The sequence below is a fragment of the Microtus oregoni genome, unplaced genomic scaffold (genome assembly GCF_018167655.1).
Source record: "Microtus oregoni isolate MIOR12 unplaced genomic scaffold, Mior012 000028F_ref0000031, whole genome shotgun sequence".
Classification (NCBI taxonomy): domain Eukaryota; kingdom Metazoa; phylum Chordata; class Mammalia; order Rodentia; family Cricetidae; genus Microtus; species Microtus oregoni.
The window spans coordinates 27,849,330-27,869,611 of NW_024543087.1; the positions used below are offsets into that span (position 1 = coordinate 27,849,330).

Consider the following 20,282-nt stretch of genomic DNA (forward strand, 5'->3'; position numbering starts at 1 on the left):
GTTAAATAATTTAATCAAGACTTCAGAACTAGCAGACATAGGGCCTAGACTCAGACTTAGATATCTATGACTTAAAGCACTAGGAACTTTCCGGTAGATTGTAACAAGTCTTAAAAATAGAGGTGTGTCAGAATATAGAATAAAGAAGTGGAGAAGCTGGGTAGGATAGCACACACCTGTAATACCAGCACTGAAAAGGCCAAAGAAATAAGACTGTGAATCTGATATCAGAATGGGTAAGAAAGCATGTTCCTGGCCAGCTTGGGGAATATAGGAGACTACTAAAAAGGAAAGCTAGAGATGTAGTATGAGGTTTTTGTCCTGCCCGATTTTGAAATAATTATACATAAGCCATACTATTTGTAATACTGTTTGGTCAATAGCTTAAGCATATTTTTGGCTAATTTATATCTTTAAATTTAACCAATTTTTATTAGACTGTGTATTGCCACGTGGCTGTGGTTTACCAACAAGGTTTCTTCTTGTTTGTTCCCAGGCGGTGGCTATATGGTATCTCGCTGACCCCACCTTCTTTCTTCCAGCAATTAGTTTAGTTTTCCCAGCCTAGCTAAATTTTGCCTTGCTATAGGCCAAAGCAGTTTCTTTATTCATTACCCAATAAAAACAACACATAGACAGAAGGACCTCCTAAACCATAGAGAGGGGAGCTAGAGAGAGGGAATGAAGAGAAGAATGTGTGGAATCTTCAAAAAAGAAAAGCCAAATTTTAATTTAAACTCCATATTGACATATCTTTAATAGTACTAGTCAGAAGAAATACATAGCTTGCAAAAAATGCTTCTAAATATAAAATAGTTATCCAGCAAATACAAATACAAGGTTTAGGATTCTTATAAGAAATTTCAGTAGAAGTATAGGTACTTGATTAGGCTTCAAAGAAGTGATTTTCCTAAGGTCATGTATTTAATAATTACATGACCCTAAGTACCTATAAAATTAAAGACTTCGGTTTAAAAAAAAAATCCAAAATTTAAAATTAGGAATTGTAATGATCAAAGTTATTGAAGAAATAAACAGAAAACACCCCCCCCCCCCCCGACAGGTTTCTCTGTAGCTTTGGTTTCTGTCATGAAACTTCCTCTGTAGACCAGGCTGGCCTCAAACTCAGAGAGATCTGCCTGTCTCTGCCTCCCAAGTGCTGGGATTAAAGGTGAGTGCACCACCATCGCCCGGTTTAGAAAACACATTTTTAAAGTAGAGGGAAAAAAAGATATTCATGATGGAAAATCAGGAAGGATGAAAATCTATAATTGGGATTTTTGACTAGTTCTAAACGCTTACATTTCTTTATTTAAATACTTCCAAATGCAAGTTTATGAAGACCTGAGTTAGGATGTCTAGCATCCAAATAAAATTTTGCAACTGCAGTCTCATAGCAAGGGAGGCAGAAATGAATGGATCCCTCTGGTTTGCAACCAGCTTAATTGGTAAGCTACAAGCTCAGTGAGAGATCCTATCTAAAATAAAGAGAGACGTGATGGAGGAAGACACCAGCCTTTGTAGCGTCCACACATATAGGCACAAGTCTATCCTCATACACATAAACAATGAACGCAAAAGTACCAATTCATACTCAGTGTAGATATTTCAAAGCACTACTGACGAATGAACTGATATAAAATCCTTTTAACTTCAATGAATTAGTCCTAAATATTTAAAGTTATAAAATTTAACCAAATGGAGCTGACTTTACTTCTTGTTTTAAATGAGTATGGGCATAAAACACACATAAGAATATACTTAGATTACTTTTTATTGTTTTGTATTTGTGTGGTGAATGCACGTGTATGTTATGTATGGAGGAAAGAGGCCAATGCTGGGTGTTTAATCACTCTACAACTTCTTATTTTTTTGAGACAAATTCCGTTTGACCTATGGGTCCCACTTCCCTGCTGACAGTACTTATGGACATGTGCTAGGTCTGTCTTTTTACATGGGTTCATGGATCCGAATGCCGATCCTTATGCTTACACAGCAGGCACTTTACTGAGACCCCAGCCACAAAAAAAATAGTTTGATGTTAAAAACTCTATGAAGGTAATATTAAATTTTACAAAATTAAAAAAGGTATGTGAAAATAATTTAAATGAATAGACATTACCTAGTATTGAGATGAGGTTCTAATATTTCTCGGACATGCTCAGGAAATCTCTTCCACAACTGGTGACCTGGGCCATTGGTCTGTATCTCTCTACAGTCATAAATAGAAAGTAATTCCTACAAATACATTTTACAATAGTAAATCCACAGTGAAACAGACAAATGAAAACTTTTAAGATTCCAAACTTCCTTAGGACATCTATTTCAATGATCTGAAACATTAAGGTACCAGACTTGGGGGTCACATAGCTAAGACAATACTTAATTAGAATGCCAGTTCCTGTAAAATAGCCCCTAAAATATAAAATTAATAACTATTTTGAAACAAAAAGAATTTTCTATATTCACAAAATTACACTACTTAGAGTATTTCTTTTGGTGCTAAGGACTGACCCCTCTACACATGTTAAGTATGCACTCTGTAACTGAGATACACACCCAGGCCCTGACCCTGAGAACCTGATGTCTTTGGAATTATAATGAAAGTAGCTAGAAGTCCAAAAGAGTGTATAAACTAAGACACCTTAACTTCTAGATATAAAATACTGAGCTTAAGGACAGGCAGTGGTGGCACACACCTTTAATCCCAGCATTGCAGAGGGAGAGGCAAGCGGATCTCTGAGTTTGAGGCCAGCCTGTTCTACAAAGACTTTTAAGATAGCCTGGGATACACTGAGAAACCCTTCCTAGGGAAAAATGAAAAAAAAAAAAAACTGAGCTTAAAATCCAACCAAATAGTATGCAAATGTTAAGGATCAGTTCATACCAAGGTACAGAAGAGCACACCTGTAACCCCAGCATTAGCGACAGTGACACACAAGGATGTCTATAAATTCCAAACCATGGGCTTGAGACCACAGACTACACAAGGAATTCTAGACTAGCCTGGTCTACATTGGGATGTACTGTCTTAAAACAAACAAACAAAACAATTAAAAAAGTCCAAACCACCAACTTGTTAGTCAAGTTCAGAGTCTGAATGATTCTATTTTGTTCCAGTAAAGAACAAAACACACACAGCTCGGCATTGTGGTACATGTTGGTAATCCCAGCACTCAGGAGGTTGAAATAGGTTAGAATTTGAGGCAAGGATAAATATATAATTACAGCCTGTCTGAAAAGCTAAGAGGGACCCCAGCACTTGGGAGGCAGAGGCAGGCGGATCTCTGTGAGTTCGAGACCAGCCTGGTCTACTAGAGCTAGTTCCAGGACAGGCTCCAAAACCACAGAGAAACCCTGTCTCGAAAAACAAAACAAAACAAAACAAAACAAAAAAAGAAAAGCTAAGAGGGAGAGACAGGAAGGGAGAGAGGGGAAGGAGAGGTAGGGGAAGAGGAAAGAGGAAGAGAAATTGATTTTGATGTTTTTAAACAAGGTGTGGGGGAAGGATTTCCTGTCACTAATACCCATCTTTTAAACAAGACAAATAATTTAGGCTATTATATCTTGTAGTACATCGTATTCTTCTTTTTCTGTTCTATTGAAAATAATCATGTGCAACAGATACATGTTTTTCTGATACTTTCAAAAAAATAAACACTATCAGGCAAATCATGTACCTTATATTCACTTCCACACTATCACTGTCTCCTTTCTGATGATCTGTTCCCAGGCAATATAGAAATACTGCTATTTTTTTTAAAATTAAGTTTTACTGTTCTTTATGTCCCAGCTCCTCTCCCATTCTTCTCTTGGGCTTGATAGTAAAATTCCTCAAGAACAGGTTTTTTGCCTTTTTTTTTTTTTCTTTCTCTCTTCCTATATTTTTGATGTTTGAAACTGATCTTGTCAAGGTCAACTATTGTCTCCATAGCCAGTGGGTAGTTTTCAGTTCTTAAACTACTATAGCTGTCATCAGCATTTAATACAGATCACAAAGAGAAGATGTCTCAACAACAGCACATTCTCCTACCATCACTGGCAGCTCTCTGTTTTGTCTGCTTTTTTCTTTGTTGTATCCTTTTCTATTCTCTAACTTCTCATGAAGATTAAAGACTGGAATACCCCACCTCCCTTTCTGAAACAGTCTTGATAAGTTGGCCTCAAACACCTTAGCTAAAGCAATCCTCCTATGCATTCTGAGCAGCTGGGACCACAAGCAAGTACCACTACTGACTTATAGAATCTTTTAATCAATACTTCCTTTCTTGATTATTTCATCAAGATGCAGCATTTTAAAATGCCATATCCATAATGAATATCTATATATGTATTTCTGTATAGATATACATATCCAAATGTATATCTAAACCTAGACATTTGTGTAATTCCAGATCTAAATGTCTAACAGAACAACCAACGACCCCCCCCCCCACACACACCAAAAGGGGAAAGAATAGGTATAATGAACTCAAAACAAAAAAAAATTAACTTAAACAGTTACAAAAGGCAGAGCTGTCAAGTTGGGGAATTAACTAATTTATTTGTTTGTTTTTTCGAGACAGGGTTTCTCTGTGTAGTTTTAGAGCCTGTCCCAGAACCTGCTCTGTAGACCAGGCTGGCCTCGAGCTCACAGAAATCCACCTGCCTCTGCTTCCCGAGTGCTGGAATTAAAGGCATGCGCCACCACTGCCCATCTTACGTGGGTGAATTTATAAAAATAAAATCTATCATTGCAAATTATATACTTGGTCTAAGATTAGTTTTAATGTTCAGTTATTTATACAACTAATATAGTCACATATGTATAAAATACATGTTCTCTAAATTTTTTAAATTTTATTTTATTTACTTTTGAGAGAGTGTCGCACTATGTATCTTTGGCTCTCCAGGTAGATCAGGCTAGTCTTGAACTCATAGAGATCTGCCTACCTCTGCCTCCTGAATACTGGGATTAAAAGCATTTGTTTTTATTTAAAAATTTAAAATTTGTGGGATATTCCAACACAAAGAAAGCCCCACTATGTAAACAGGCTGCTCTGCAACTAGGCAAGTCTCAGATTTGTGGTGATCCTCCTGCTTCTGTCTCTGAGGTGCTCAAATTACTGGTGTGCACCACTATTCCTGGTTCCTAAGTCATAAGTAATGTTTTCTTTTCTTTTTTTTTTTCTTTTTTTGGATTTTCGAGACAGGGTTTCTCCATAGCTTTTGGTTTCTGTCCTGGAACTAGCTCTTGTAGACCAGGCTGGCTTCGAACTCACAGAGATCCGCCTGCCTCTGCCTCCCGAGTGCTGGGATTAAAGGTGTGCGCCACCACCGCCCGGCATGAGTAATGTTTTCTAAAGGTAGCAGAACAACCTAGATGTTTCAAGAAAATTCTTTTTTTAAAAAAAAATATTTATTTATTTATTATGCATACAATATTGTCTGTGTGTATGTCTGCAGGCCAGAAGAGGGCACCAGACCTCATTACAGATGGTTGTGAGCCACCATCTGGTTGCTGGGAATTGAACTCAGGACCTTTGGAAGAGCAGGCAATGCTCTTAACCACTGAGCCACGTCTCCAGCCCTCAAGAAAATTCTTAAATACATTGTACTATATTCATATTGAGTATCATTCAGTTTCTACAAAGAATAAATTAGCTATATATAACTGACACAGATAATTTTCCAAGATAGGTCATTAAGCATAAGAAAATAAAATTGAAGATCATAAATAATATTTCACATTATTTAACATAAAAGACATTTTGTATTTGTATAGCTTTTAAAAATTTTAAAGTATTTGTAGTATGTTAAATACTTTTAAAAATTAATATATGCTTTTTAAAATTATTTTTGTTAGCAACAATGTAATGGATTTCATTAAGGCATTTTCATATGTATGTGTTATTATACTTTGTTCTTTTTCATTAGCAAAAAAACCCTTATGTGTCCTCTAAAATATTATGAATCCATATTTATTATTTAGTTGATAAAGATAATAGCTAAGTATTTTACAAGTAAGAAATTTATAGCTTTTCTACTAGCATTTAATACTGTAAAGTCAGTAATGGCTATTATATACAAACATACTTACCTGAATAGCATAAGCAGCTGAATCTTGTGCTCGGCTATTATCTGCATATGCAAGGTAAGCTCTTGTTAGCTCCATCAGCAATCCATAGGCAAAGCTTAAATCTTCTACTCCAGTCTTAATAAAAGCAAACAAAACAAAAAACCAACAACCCTCAATAACTGATACACACATTTTCTTCAGGTGTTAGTTACTGTGTTAACCATGGTCAACTTCAAAATGGGAAAGGAGGGTGAAGCTCAAACAAAGCTGGTATCATGGCTGAAATGATCCACGGCTAGGAAGTCAAATGCTATCTTAGGATGTTATGAAACTGTATCAAAATCATTTATCTTTGGGGCTGGAGAGATGGCTCAGAGGTTAAGAGCATTGCCTGCTCTTCCAAAGGTCCTGAGTTCAATTCCCAGCAACCACATAGTGGCTCACAACCATCTGTAATGGGATCTGGTGCCCTCTGCTGGCCTGCAGCATACACACAGACAGAATATTGTATACATAATAAATAAATAAATAAATATTTAAAAAAAATCATTTATCTTTGAATAGTTAGATCATTTTGCACTGTTTGTGTTTTAACAGGCAGAAAGCAAATTGCAGGGCTACTAAGATGGCTTAGTGGGCAAAGGCACTTGCAGTGTACCTGCTGACCTGAGTGTTTAATCCTCAGAACCCATCTATAGGTAGAAGTAAACTAACGTCTCAAAGTTATTCTCTGACCTCTACCTGTGTAGAAACACACACACACACACACACACACACACACACACACACACTTGAGAGTTGATTTACAGAATATAGTTACTCAAAGGTAATTTCAACATTCTTTCTACTCAAATTCACCAAGTACACTAACATATCAAAGTTTCATTTTGATTGGTGATATATCTCAGTGAGAAAGCAGTTGCCTAGTAGCAAGGTCCTAAGATCAAGCGCTAGTATTGGGGAAAAAAAAAAAAAACCAAACAAACCAAAGAACAGAAAAAAAATCACAAACATACATACAAGCAAAAACCAGTAAAAAAGTATAAATTGATAGTTATACACGGAAATCCTTAAAATATACACAATTACTAGACTATCCTGAAAAACTAGTTTTTGATGGAAGCACTAGAAATTATGTTTAAATGTTAACCTTTAGATAACTTATTAGACCTTAATTACTATCATATTTAGATAATAAGCTTTGTTTCCAAGAATAGAACACATTAGATCAACCATTAGATCAACTATTAGGCTCAAACTATGGCTTTTGGCTAAAGAGATCCATAAGAGAATTTAGTAATAAAAGATACTTAAAATTTCTGACTATACAAGTGAATTATATAAAACTCAATTCAAGGGCTGGAGAGATTGTTCAGCAGTGAAGAGCACTGGCTGGTCTTGCTGAGGATCTGGATTCAGTTTCCAGTGCCCACTGGGAGTTCACGACTGTCTGTAATTCTAGTTCTAGGGGAGTCTCACATCCTGTTCTGGCCTCTGTGGACAATAGGCATGCATGTGGTGTACAGACATACATTCAGGTAAAACCTTCATATACAAGATAACAAATTCAAATAAAACAAAAATAACTTAGAGAAATATTATCACTCAAAATTATCATTACTTACCACAAACGTAAAATCTTTTCCTTGAGTTTCCGTTGTTGAGAAATCTAATCGTCCAGGATCTATTGCCCCCAATTCTCCTAAACATTCCCCACACAGTAAGCGAGCCTGAGAGTTTGCATCTTGGCAGCCTTTCAAAATTACCGTCACCAGCTGTGAGATAACAGGCTCCACTGTTTCACTATCAGTTGCATATTTTATCAATTTTTCCTAAAGTAAAAGTAGGAAGTTAATATTCTTACACCTTACATTACAAAAACATTCTTACAGCATGTTTTTCTAAACTAGAGCTTAAAAACATTAATACAGACAAAATTAAAATCCTGTATCTTCAATTATTTCAGTCGGTTTTTGATGACTTTACATAATATAGCGCCCAATATGTTTTGTAGGAGTAGTATGTGCTCTTAACTGCTAAGTTATCTCTCACCCAAGAATTATCTTTTAGATAGTATCATTTTAGTGTAATTTTCTATTAAGCCTATATCTAGTTTGCCAGTTTTAAAGTGGTATATAACGACACACATATATTTTTGCTTCTAGGAATTGCTCATGTAACAATTACTGAGCTTATTTATTAGAAGGTGCAACAATCATGGAGATTCTCCTTTTGACCAAGTATTATTTCTTTTTTTTATTTTTTATTTTTTTTACCAAGTATTATTTCATCTTAGATTTACAGTTATCATATAAATAGTAGTTATCAGTCTTCTTTATAAACTCTCCTCTAAAAAGTCATCTAGACAAAATGAAACCCATCTTCAAATAAAAGTCTTAGGAAGGACTCACTTGTAAAAATAGTACTTCTTCAGTTCTTTTGGATTTAAAAACACTCCTAACCATGATACTCTAAGCACAGCTGGAGTGTTTTTTTTTTTTTAAAGACAGAATCTCTACACCCCTAACAATCTAGTTTCCATACCTTTGCCAATTAATTTTAAAAGGGCGGGAATTCTAGAGAGATGGCTCAATGGTTAAAGAGTATTTCTTGTTCTTACAGAGGACCTGGGTTCAGTTCCCAGTACCCACAGCGTGGCTCAAAACCATGCAAAAACTCCAGTTCCAGTTCTGACCTAAGTAGGAATTGGGCATGCATGTACAATGAATGATATATATACATACATACAGGAAAAATATTCATACATAGAAAAAAATAAACATGGAGGTCTAAAACAATTAAGCAAATTTTCATTTTTTTGGTCTGGAAGTTCTGAATTTTTTAAATTACTAAGAATCTATGATTTCTCTGAGTTGACTACTTGGTATTTTCTTCATATAAAATGGATTATTTTAGTATTTATAACAGATTTTTTTCCAGAAAGATCTCTTAAATTAGTTTAAATATTAATTCTGCCCTATTGCTTTAATATCTTAATATAGTAATTATTTTTAATGCTTTATCAATGACACTTAAATTTTATAGTCAAATGTATTCTGTCTAATCCATAATTTGTTCATTTTTTTTCAATTTGATTCCTGAGTTCAGTCGCCTGTGGCTCATATCTTCTTGGTTATGTCTTTTATATCATTTATTTACTTACTTTACTTTTTCTAAAATTTCATTTGTAGCATGAATTTTAATTGATCTGAATAAAAACCCCGGAGTCAAATATTAGAGGAGAGATCAGAGAAGCAGAGCGGCCAGTCACTAGAGAGACGTTTAACTCATTCTCAGACCAAAAGGGAGATCCTATCCTATTACTACAAGCTCAGACTGCACCTCAGACTGCAACTATCTCCACCAAACTTCAGGCTGCACTGCTCTCCTGTCTACTCTGGCCTTAAATTCCTCTCTCCACCCAGCCATATCACTCCTGTCTCCACCTCCCTAGTGTTGGGATGAAAGGCGTGGGATTTCAAGTGCTGGAATCACCTTTGTGTGAGCTCTGTTTCTCTTTTAGACAGATTCAATCTTGTGTAGCCTAGAGTGTCCTTGAACTAACAGAAATCCCTCTCTCTGTCTCTGCTTAATCCTGGGATTAAAGGTGTGCACCACTACTCCCTGGCTTCTAGTGGCTTAGCTCTGCATTCTGATCTCTAGGCAAGCTTTATTTGTTAAAACACAACAATACATCACTACGTTCATTTATTTGTTTATGTGTGAGAGTGTGTGCATGCACGCATGTGTGTGTGTGTGTATGTGTGTGTATCTGTGTTTAAGTGAGTGCATATAAACTCGTAGCATGCAAAGGCCAGAAGATATTGGATGTTCTCCTCTATCACTCTGTACCTTTGAGACAAGGGGCTGAAAACCACCCCAGCAATTCTTTCCCCTCCAACTCAGAGCTGGGATTATAGGCATACATAGAATGCATGACTTGTTACATGGGTGTTGGGATCTGAACTTTGGTAGCCATGACTGGAAGCAAGCATTATTAACCAGTTAGCCATCTGTCCAGCACTCTGATTAAAATTAAAATTCTCATTCAATTTTTTACTGAACTTGCAAATATTTGAAATTCTTAATTTAGGTTATAGTGCTAAATCTAGTTTTCTTTTACTTTTTGGTTGCTTTTAAGAAAGAACTGTCACAACTGAAGGACTTTTTTCTTTGAGACAGGTTCTCACACTGTACCTTGGGTTGGTCCTAAGCAATCTTTCTTGCCTCAGCCAGCCTTTTCAAGTTCTGGGATTAAAGTACCATGCTTGGATTTCTTTTTCACTTTCTTTACTTTGTTCTTTGTTTTTTGAGACAGAGTCTTACTATATAGCTTTGGCAGGCCTGGAACTGTCTATGCAGACAAGGCTGGCCTTGAACTCGGGAGATCCATCTGCCTCTGTCTCCTTAATGCTGGGATTATTAAAGACGTGCACCACTACACCCAGCTCCTTTCCCTTTTTTTTCTTTTTCTTTTTTTTTTTTTTTTCAGACAAGGTTTCACTGTTTAGCTCTGGTTGTCCTGGAACTCACTTTGTAGACCTGGGTGGCAGTCTTTTTTTTTTTTTTTTTGGTTTTTCGAGACAGTAGTCTTGAACTAACAGAAATCCATCTGCCTCTGTCTCCTGAATGCTGAGATTAAAGGCATGCACTACCAACTGCCTAGCTAACACTCAGCTTTCTTATATGTAATTTTTCTATTCATATTATGAATCCTCCATATAGGCTCTAACAATAAGCATTCTGTAATGGCTTTAAGATTTTCGTTTTATAAACACCTGTACCAGTATAGTACAGTTAATTGTTTATAAATAAAGCACCATTTTATTTTCTCTTTTTGGTATCAGAGGTATGATTTGATAAATTTCTATAAGACTTTTAAGTCTTCCTCCTATCTTTCTTCTTTCTATTTATAACAAGGTCTTCAAAGAATGTTTTCCTCCTCCTCCCTATTCTTTTACTTCTCCCATGGATGACTGTCTGAGACCTTAGCATCTATATACTTTCCAGTATCTTCTCTGTAGCCAGTACCCAGAAACCATTGCCAGTGTTGTTACACTGGAAGTGAAGTTCTAGATCTGGTCTTACTTCTCTTTTTATACACACTGTTCAGAATCTCCAGTTCTCAGGATCCTACTTGTAATGATACTGAAGGGGGTGGATAGCATACTAGGATTAATGTGCTCTCCTTGTTTATTCTTTTGATGTTGGAGAGATTGAGAGTTGATTCAGGCATTCATCTTTATTCCAGGACAATCTGGAAGTCTCTAGTATTTCATTTCCAATGAATTCTTTAAATAATTAGTAATTTATGACCTTTAAATAGAATTCTGCATCCCATCAAGGTTAATTTGAGTTTCTTACAATCTTTTTATTCTTCTGGAATTTGCCCCAAAAGATCCCTTTAATATGAGCACTACAACTAGAAATATAGGAGGAACAGAGAGAAGGATAGAAGCAGGGAAAAAGGAAAGAGAGAAAGAAATGTTGACATGGTGCTATAAGCCTGTAATTCACTCACTCAAGAAGCAGAGGCAAAGTTGAGTGGTGGTGGCGCATGTCTTTAATGCCAGCACTTGGGAGACAGAGACAGGCAGATCTCTGTGAGTTTGAGGTCAGCCTGGTCTACAGAGTGAGCTCCAGGACAGGCTCTAAAGCTACAGAGAAACCCTGTCTCAAAAAACAAACAAATGAACAAAAAGCTAAGGTAAGAAAATCATGAGCTCAAAGCTATCTCTGGCTCTACTCAAAGTCTGAGGCTAGTTTGAACTACTCAAAATTAAATAAACAAAAACTAATAAAGTTAGCTCTGTCCAACTATAAAATAATAAAATTATTGACATTTCATATGACAGATATCAATGAGGTAGTTACATAAGAAGAGTCACAAACTGATAAACACTCAAATCTTTATTTAAAATGATAAAGTCGTCAAGGCTGGGAGGATGGGCCAGTGAGTGAAGAGTTTACTGTACAAGCATGAGGACCTGAGTTCAAATGTCTAACACTTGAAAAAGTGGGACATGGTTGTGTATGGCTGGAAACTGGGAACTGGGAGAGAGAGATAGGAGGATTCTAGAAGTTCAGTAGTCAGTCACCCTAGCCTAAACAGTGAGCTTCCAGGTCAGTGAGGGACCATCGTAAAGGAGGAGAGTGATAGAGAAAGACACCTGCACACATGAGAATACACCACAAATACCACACCAAAAATAAAAACAATATTTTAAAATTCAAGATGCAGTAGACTAAAGTACAACTATGAAATCAGGACCCTTCAAAACAGCAGAATATTCTGCAAATTTGTGAGACTGAAGCTAACGGGCATCTATCTATCTTATGTATTACTCATTTTTCAGTCAGATCTGATAGTTTAGGTAAAATAAAAAGACTAATTACACCAAATTTTTACAGTTTTCAGGCAAAAATGTCAATCTGTCCTTTTTTCTTTAAGTTCCCAACACTTTTTTTGAATTATATCTCTTTAGCATACCTGATTTTTATATAAGGTTTCCTTTAAGCTGGTAAGAGCATGAATACGAACATCTACATTTTCGTGTTGAATTGCTTTCATAGACAGCTGAAGAGTGGTTTGAAGATCAGTACTCTCAGAGGTCTCCTAGACAAAGAACAGAAAGACATACTTTATTAAACTATCCTAACAACCTCTGAAAGACCTGTGTTTTCTATGTAACACTTACTATTAAAACAGCTAAACCATAACCCAACTAAAAGTTTTTCCATCCCTTTCTTTGCAAAGTCTATGCCATCAGTATTTTTTAGGAGAAAGTATTTTTAGTTGAACATCTTTAGAACTAGAGATTTTCTCCCAATTGAATAAAAATGTATCTAAAATAAGTGCTTTCTGAAAATAAGTACAAGCTTTCCCTAATTTACACAGGTTGGTTACACAATGACCTTGAACCAGGTCTGTGAACTCTACATAATTCTACTCAATCCTTTCACAACTCAAAGTATTCTAGTTTCTATCTTGAAATTCTATGAAATCACTGTATTTTCATAATTTCATAAAGTGATACTATGATTTGTAGCACAATGTAACTGGAATCATACCACATTTTCCCCTCAGGAATGTAGAGGGTGACTTCTATTTAATGCTAATGTGTCTCTCACCTAAATAGGACGTGGTAGTGGCACATGATTTTAATTCCAGCATTTAGAATGCTAGGCAAGTAGATCAAGTATTCAAGATGAGCCTCAGCTACATAGTGTATTTGAAGACAGCCTCAGAGACTGTTCCAAAACAATATAAAACAATTTTTTCAAAAAATGATAAAACTGCCCAGCCAGGTGGTGGTAGTGTATGCCTTTAATCCTAGCACTAGAGGCAGAGACAGGTGGATCTCTATGAGTTTGCAACCAGCCTGGCCTACAGAGTGAGTTCCAGGACAAGCTCCAAAGCTAGAGAAACCCTATCTTGAAAAAAGCCAAAGTGGGGGTGGGGTGTGGAGACTTCCCTCAGTCATGGATTCATGGTACTATTATCTATTCACAAAGATTATGTTGTTCTTTCTCCCTTCCTTTTCTCTTTCTTTCTTTCTCTTTTCTTTTTTTTTTGGAGACAGGTTTTCTCTATGTAGCCTTGGCTGTCCTGGAACTCACTCTGTAGACCAGGCCGGCCTTGAACTTACAGAGATCTGCCCGCTCCTGCCTCCCAAGTGCATGATACCACACCCAGCTTTGACTGTGAAGGATCTATTTTCAGTATACCAGAAGTCAGGAGCAATTTTGTATTTAAGATCTTCCATACCATAAGTAAAGAAATGAAATACCTTTCTATATTCCTGGAGAACTGCTTTTATCTTTTCTAATTCTGGATGATCAGGCAAAAAATATATTTCATGAAGAAAATCTTGCACAGCATCCCTAATAGTTAGAAAGATTTGCAAGACTATGAATGTAAAGCAAAAGTTGAAGATAAAGCTAATAAAAGTCATACTTAAAAGTTCATTGTGATTATTCACTTCAAAATAATCTTTCTGGCCATGTCTAGAGTCCCAGGTAAATTAACAATTTAAAAATTACAACTAATTAGCAATTCTACTAGGAATAAGACAGTGAGTGGTAGAGCGATAGCTTAGCATGCAGAATGTCTGGGCTCAATCCCTAATATTAAAAATTAAATAAATTAAACAAATAAATTAAAATATTTAATGGCAAATAACTACAGACAAAAAAAAATCATCCTTGTTAGTCTGTCACATCAGTGGCCCACAATAAAATATGCTTTTCAGTATGCACTTATAGCCCCTTATTCTTTAACCCAGGACAGGTACAAGAATTCCTTTATTGCTAAATGGATGCAGGAGAAGATATGCTGTGGATAGGAAAGAGCTTAGGCCTGGCAGTTTCAATTTTTGTGCTTAGAAAAATACTGAGTCACCATGCAAGAACTATGTCTATCAACACGGACAAGACACATAGAGAAAAAAGCTCTGACTTTACATGGACAGGGTAGCCAAATGTAGCAGTGATCTCTAATAAAATCAACAGAAGAAATAACAAGCTGAACTCAGCCTAAACTACAAAATTATGAGTAAATAAAGGAGTTCCCTGTTTCTTTTTTTCAAAAATAATTTATTTATTTTTATTGTATGTGCATTGGTGTGGATATATCTCTACGTAAGGTATCAGATCTTGGAGTTACAAATAGTTGTGAGGTGACATGTGTGTGCTGGGAATTGAACTCAGATCCTCTAAAAGAACAGTCAGTTCTTCCAACTGCTGAGCCATCTCTCCAGGCCTGAGTTCCCTGTTTCTAAAGTACTACATTTTGAGTGATCTTTAATAGCAGAAAGTAAAAGAAATTAATCCCCAAATACATTTTTACATAAAGAATATTTTAGAGGAAAATATGCAAATAATCATTATTGATGCTCTCTTAGTTGCTTAAATTATAATAAAAATCTTGCTAGGCTTGAATACATTTTTAATTCTAGTCTTTATTAATGTATAAAAAAATGAGAAATAGCTGGCATGTGTGCTGTTGTGTGCTAAGTCCCATGCTAGATATGGGACGAAACAATAAAAAAACCCAGGACAATTTGTTCACTCAGGAGGTGAGGGTCTACCGGGTACCAAGTGAATGACAACTTTTTTTTTTTAAGATTTATTTATTTATTTATTATGTATACAACATTCCTTCTATGTATGCCTGCAGGCCAGAAGAGGGCACCAGATCTCCTTACAGATGGCTGTGAGCCACCATGTGGTTGCTAGGAATTGAACTCAGGACCTCTGGAAGAGCAGTCAGTGCTCTTAACCTCTGAGCCGTCTCTCCAGCCCCCAAGACAACTTTTCTTATGACATGAAAATGTCAGAAAAATTATTCAACCATCTATAACAATAAGCATTTGAATATTTGTATAAAAACTGAAAAGAGATGTGAAAAGTGATGTTAGTGATTTTATTGTTTTAGCATCTAGAAAACTAAAATAAAACCATAAAAGTATTTTCAATGAATAAAAAGATATTAATCTTCTCTTCTGTGTTTTCATGCCTGAATGGTTACCAGAATAATTTAAAGGAATGGCAACAACATATGGGTGGGCAGGTGTGTAGTACTTAATTCCTAACTTTTCAGAAGAATTAGTTAAGTAACAGGAAAAAAAGCTTACAAATATTTTAGGTTAAGAAGCAGCCTTAGTGAAAATTTAAGTGCAGATAAAGTGTGATCTCTTCTGTCACTAGTCCATATTTGCTACGGCCTCCTGCTATAGGTAATTAGTGGGACTGGAAAAGCAGCAGAAAAAAAATTTAAGCAATAAGATGTGTCCAGCTTTAAAGGTCAAGCCAACCAATTTGCAACTCAATAGTTAGAAGATATATTTAGGTATGACCCTTGTATCCCTAATCTCTCCAAGACTTTTATCATAAAGGGGTGTTGAATTTTGTCAAATGCTTTTTCAGCATCTAATGAAATGATCATATGGTTTTTTTCTTTCAGTTTATTTATATGCTGGATTACATTGATAGATTTGCGTATGTTGAACCAGCCCTGCATCTCTGGGATGAAGCCTACTTGATCATAATGGATAATTTTTCTAATGTGTTCTTGGATTCGGTTTGCCAGTATTTTATTGAGAATTTTTGCATCGATATTCATGAGTGAGATAGGCCTGTAATTTTTTTTCTTGGTTGGGTCTTTGTGTGGTTTTGGTATCAGGGTAACTGTAGCTTCATAAAAGGAATTTGGCAATGACTCTTCTGTTTCTATATTGTGAAATACATTAAGGAGTATAGGTATTAGCTCTTCTTGGAAGTTCTGGTAGAATTCTGCATTGAAACCATCTGGTCCTGGGCTTTTTTTGGAAGGTAGATTTTTGATAACGGTTTCTAGTTCTTCGCGACTAACAGGTCTATTTAGATCGTTCACCTGGTTTTGGTTTAGCTTTGGTATGTGGCACTTATCTAAAAACATGTCCATTTCTTTTGCATTTTCTAGTTTTGTGGCATACAAGCTTTTGTAGTAAGATCTAATGAGTCTCTGAATTTCCTCTGAAACAACCTAGATGCCCTTCAATGGAAGAATGGATGAAGAAAGTATGGAATATATACATATTAGAGTACTACTCAGCAGTAAGAAACAAGGACTTCTTGAATTTTGCATACAAATGGATGGAAATAGAAAACACTATCCTGAGTGAGGTAAGCCAGACCCAAAAAGAGGAACATGGGATGTACTCACTCATATTTGGTTTCTAGCCATAAACCAAGGACATTGAGCCTATAATTAGTGATCCTAGAGAAGCTAAATAAAGAGAACCCAAAGAAAAACATATAGGCATCCTCCTGAATATTAACCTTCAGCAAGCGATGAAAGGACACAGAGACAGAGACCCACATTGGAGCACAGGACTGAAATCTCAAGGTCCAAATCAGGAGCAGAAGGAGACGGAGCATGTGCAAGGAACTCAGGACCGCGAGGGGTGCACCCACACACTGAGACAATGGGGATGTTCTACTGGGAACTCACCAAGACCAGCTGGCCTGGGTCTGGAAAAGCCTGGGATAAAACCGGACTCGCTGAACATAGCAGACAATGAGGACTACTGAGAACTCAAGAATAATGGCAATGGGTTTCTGATCCTACTGCACGCACTGGCTTTGTGGGAGCCTAGGCAGTTTGGATGCTCAACTTACTAGACCTGGATGGAGGTGGGGGTTCCTTGGACTTCCCACAGGACAGGGAACCCTGATTGCTTTTCGGGCTGGGGGGGGGACTTAATTGGGGGAGGGGAAGGGAAATGGGAGGCGGTGGTGGGGAGGAGACAGAAATCTTTAATAAATAAATAAATTAAAAAAATTAAAAAAAAAGAGAAAACACAGAACCAATGAAAGAGAAAGCAAAAAAAAAATAGTTAGAAGATAGAGAACCAGGGGACACGTTGAAATAATACATTTAAAGAAATGTTTTTTTAAAGTAACAGAAATGCAAAAAAAAAAGTCTAAAGTAGGAGAGGCTGATTTAAAGGTTAATGCAATGAAACAATAAGGAATTCCAAGTAACTAAGGTGTGGTGCAGAAAGTGGTAAGTATCCCTCCTAACCTTTCTCAGCGTACCTGACTTAGTTAAGAAGAAAGGTAAAATTACCTTTACCAACTGAAAATCAGTGAAAAAAACTTAATTTTTGATCTATTAGCCAATGAGTTTTAAACATATATAACAGAAATAACACCCACTAAAAATTCATATGTAGTAGTAATTACATACTAATAATTTTAATTTATTCAAGGACTCTACATTTTAAAATAGTAACTCCACACTATCAAATTAATACCAATACTTTGAGACATAAAAATATATTTGAGAATATTTTAGGGTTAGAGAGCTTGATCATTTGGTAAAGCACTTGCTGTGTAAGCATGATGACCTGATGGGATCCCAAGTAATCACAGAAAAGCATTCCTGTAATCCCAGAGACAAAGAAGCAAAGAGAAGGATCCTTGAGGCTTTGCTGACTAGCTAGACTACACAAATCAGTCAGGTTTTAAAAACCACTTTATCTCAAAAAATAAGATGATGCCATTTAATCCCAGCACTCAGATGCAGAAGCAGGTACATCTCTGAAGTGTGTGGCCATCCAGATCTATATAGTGAATTCCAGAAAAGCCAGAGCTACATAGTGAGACCCTATTTCAAATAATCAAACAAACAACAAAAACAACAACAAAAATAAGGTAGAGAATGATTGAAGAAGATACCCAATGTCACTTCTGGTTTCAAAAAGTCCATGAACACAAATAACTATTTTATGCTTAATTTCAGTTACAATACCTGTTTTCAATGATGAGGTAGTGAAAGATGGCAGCAGTTTCTCTTGGCTGCATGTGTATGAGAGGTAACAAAGCTACTATGACATGACTGAGCAGGGGCCCCAGGTAAACATGATCCAGGCAACGAACAAAGCAGTCCCATGCTCTAAGTGAAAAACAAAAATTAATTCAAAATATTTTTATATTTGTAAAATAGCATCAATTTTATATAGTCATATACATACAAGAGATTAAAGTAGCTTTTGATATAAAGATCAACATGAGCCAAGCGGTGGTGGTGTACACCTTTAATCCCAGCACTGGGGAGGCAGAGGCAAGCGGATCTCTGTGAGTTCAAGGCCAGCCTGGTCTACAAGAGCTAGTTCCAGGACAGGCTTCAAAGCTACAGAGAAAGCCTATCTCAAAAAAACCAAATAAATAAATAAATAATCAATTTGTATATACAAACACACACATAAAATGATCTCTAAGTAATAGTAAGTCAAACAAACCTTAAAAACACCAAACAAAAACCAAGGTGAAAACAGTATTTTGGGCAAGATCATTTAAAAAGAAAACTTGAATATTAGGTATTTATACATTTGCTTACACAGATAATCCATAAGGATAATACAACTTAAAAAGAGTTTTGCTTTTTTTTTTTTTTGAATTTTTCAAGACAGGGTTTCTCCGTAGCTTTTCTGGTTCCTGTCCTGGAACTAGCTCTTGTAGACCAGGCTGGCTTCGAACTCACAGAGATCCGCCTGCCTCTGCCTCCCGAGTGCTGGGATTAAAGGCATGCACCACCACTGTCCGGCTTTAAAAAGAGTTTTTAACTTCACAATGCTGTACACACTTTTTTTGGTTTTTCGAGACAGGGTTTCTCTATGGCTTTGGAGCCTGTCCTGGAACTAGCTCTTGTAGACCAGGCAGGTCTCGAACTCACAGAGATCTGCCTGCCTCTGCCTCCCAAGTGCTGGGATTAAAGGCGTGCGCCACCACCGCCCGGCTGTACAGGCTTTTAGAAGAAACTGTTGATGTGGTGATGCACATCTCTAATCTCAGCACTTGTAGAATAACACAGACTTCAAGAACACCTGGGGCTGTGTTAGAAGCTCAAAAAAAATTAAAAGTGGAAGTGAATTCTCATCTTTTCATGAACTAATAATATGGCACAATTATACTAGGCAGTGATAGCAACCCACAGTTTCAGGTCAAAGGTTTCATTTTACCATGGGGTGAACAATGGATATTGTATTTAATAGCATACTTCTGTGTTGAATAGACTACATGAGATACTCAACACTTTTTGTTATGACTTTGGCCAACTGAAAGCTATTGTAAGTGTTCTGAGCTCATTTAAGCTGGGCTACATTAGGCTATACTGTGAGGTAGGTTAGGTACATTAACAATGTATTTTCAGCTCCAGCTTGCTGGTGAATACCTATAATTTCAATACTTGGGTGGCTGAGGTAGGAAGACTGTTGAGTTCTGGAACAGCTTAGGCTACACAGCAGGACAGTGTCTCAAAAACATACAAAAAAGTTCCAATTTGTGATATTTTCAACTTACAATGTGTTTATCACAATGTCACTATCTCTCCCCACTCCTGTAAATCAAGAACTAGCTATGCTTTTTAAAAAGAGGGCTAACTGGGCCTGGTGGTGCAGGTCTGTTATCCTTCCTGAACAGCAGGTACATCAGGAGTTCAAGGTCACCACTATCTACATCAAGTTAAACTTGAGGCCAGCCTGGGTTGCACTCTGCTTAAACAAACAAACAAACAAATAAAATTAAAGACTGGTATATTGGTCCAGGCCTGTAATTCCAGAAACCAGGAACCCAAGGTAGCAGTATGGCCAAAAGAAAACAAAGACAGGTGTGGTGGTATCCCTTATATTCCAGCTCTGCCCGCACAGAAAATTCCAGGCTAGCCTAGGAACTATGGAAG

General features: G+C 36.5%; 1 protein-coding gene across 1 annotated transcript in view; it reads right to left on the reverse strand.

The window, feature by feature from the left end:
- Atr (ATR serine/threonine kinase) overlaps positions 1-20,282 on the reverse strand; it is a 108,760-nt gene that overhangs the window by 56,606 nt on the left and 31,872 nt on the right. The window contains exons 19-24 of the mRNA XM_041677182.1: positions 18,354-18,497; positions 13,849-13,942; positions 12,549-12,674; positions 7,684-7,890; positions 6,080-6,193; positions 2,123-2,238 (exon numbers count right to left, since the gene is read on the reverse strand). Of these exons, the coding sequence (XP_041533116.1) occupies positions 2,123-2,238; positions 6,080-6,193; positions 7,684-7,890; positions 12,549-12,674; positions 13,849-13,942; positions 18,354-18,497 (801 nt within the window). The remainder of the gene's footprint in view (positions 1-2,122; positions 2,239-6,079; positions 6,194-7,683; positions 7,891-12,548; positions 12,675-13,848; positions 13,943-18,353; positions 18,498-20,282) is intronic.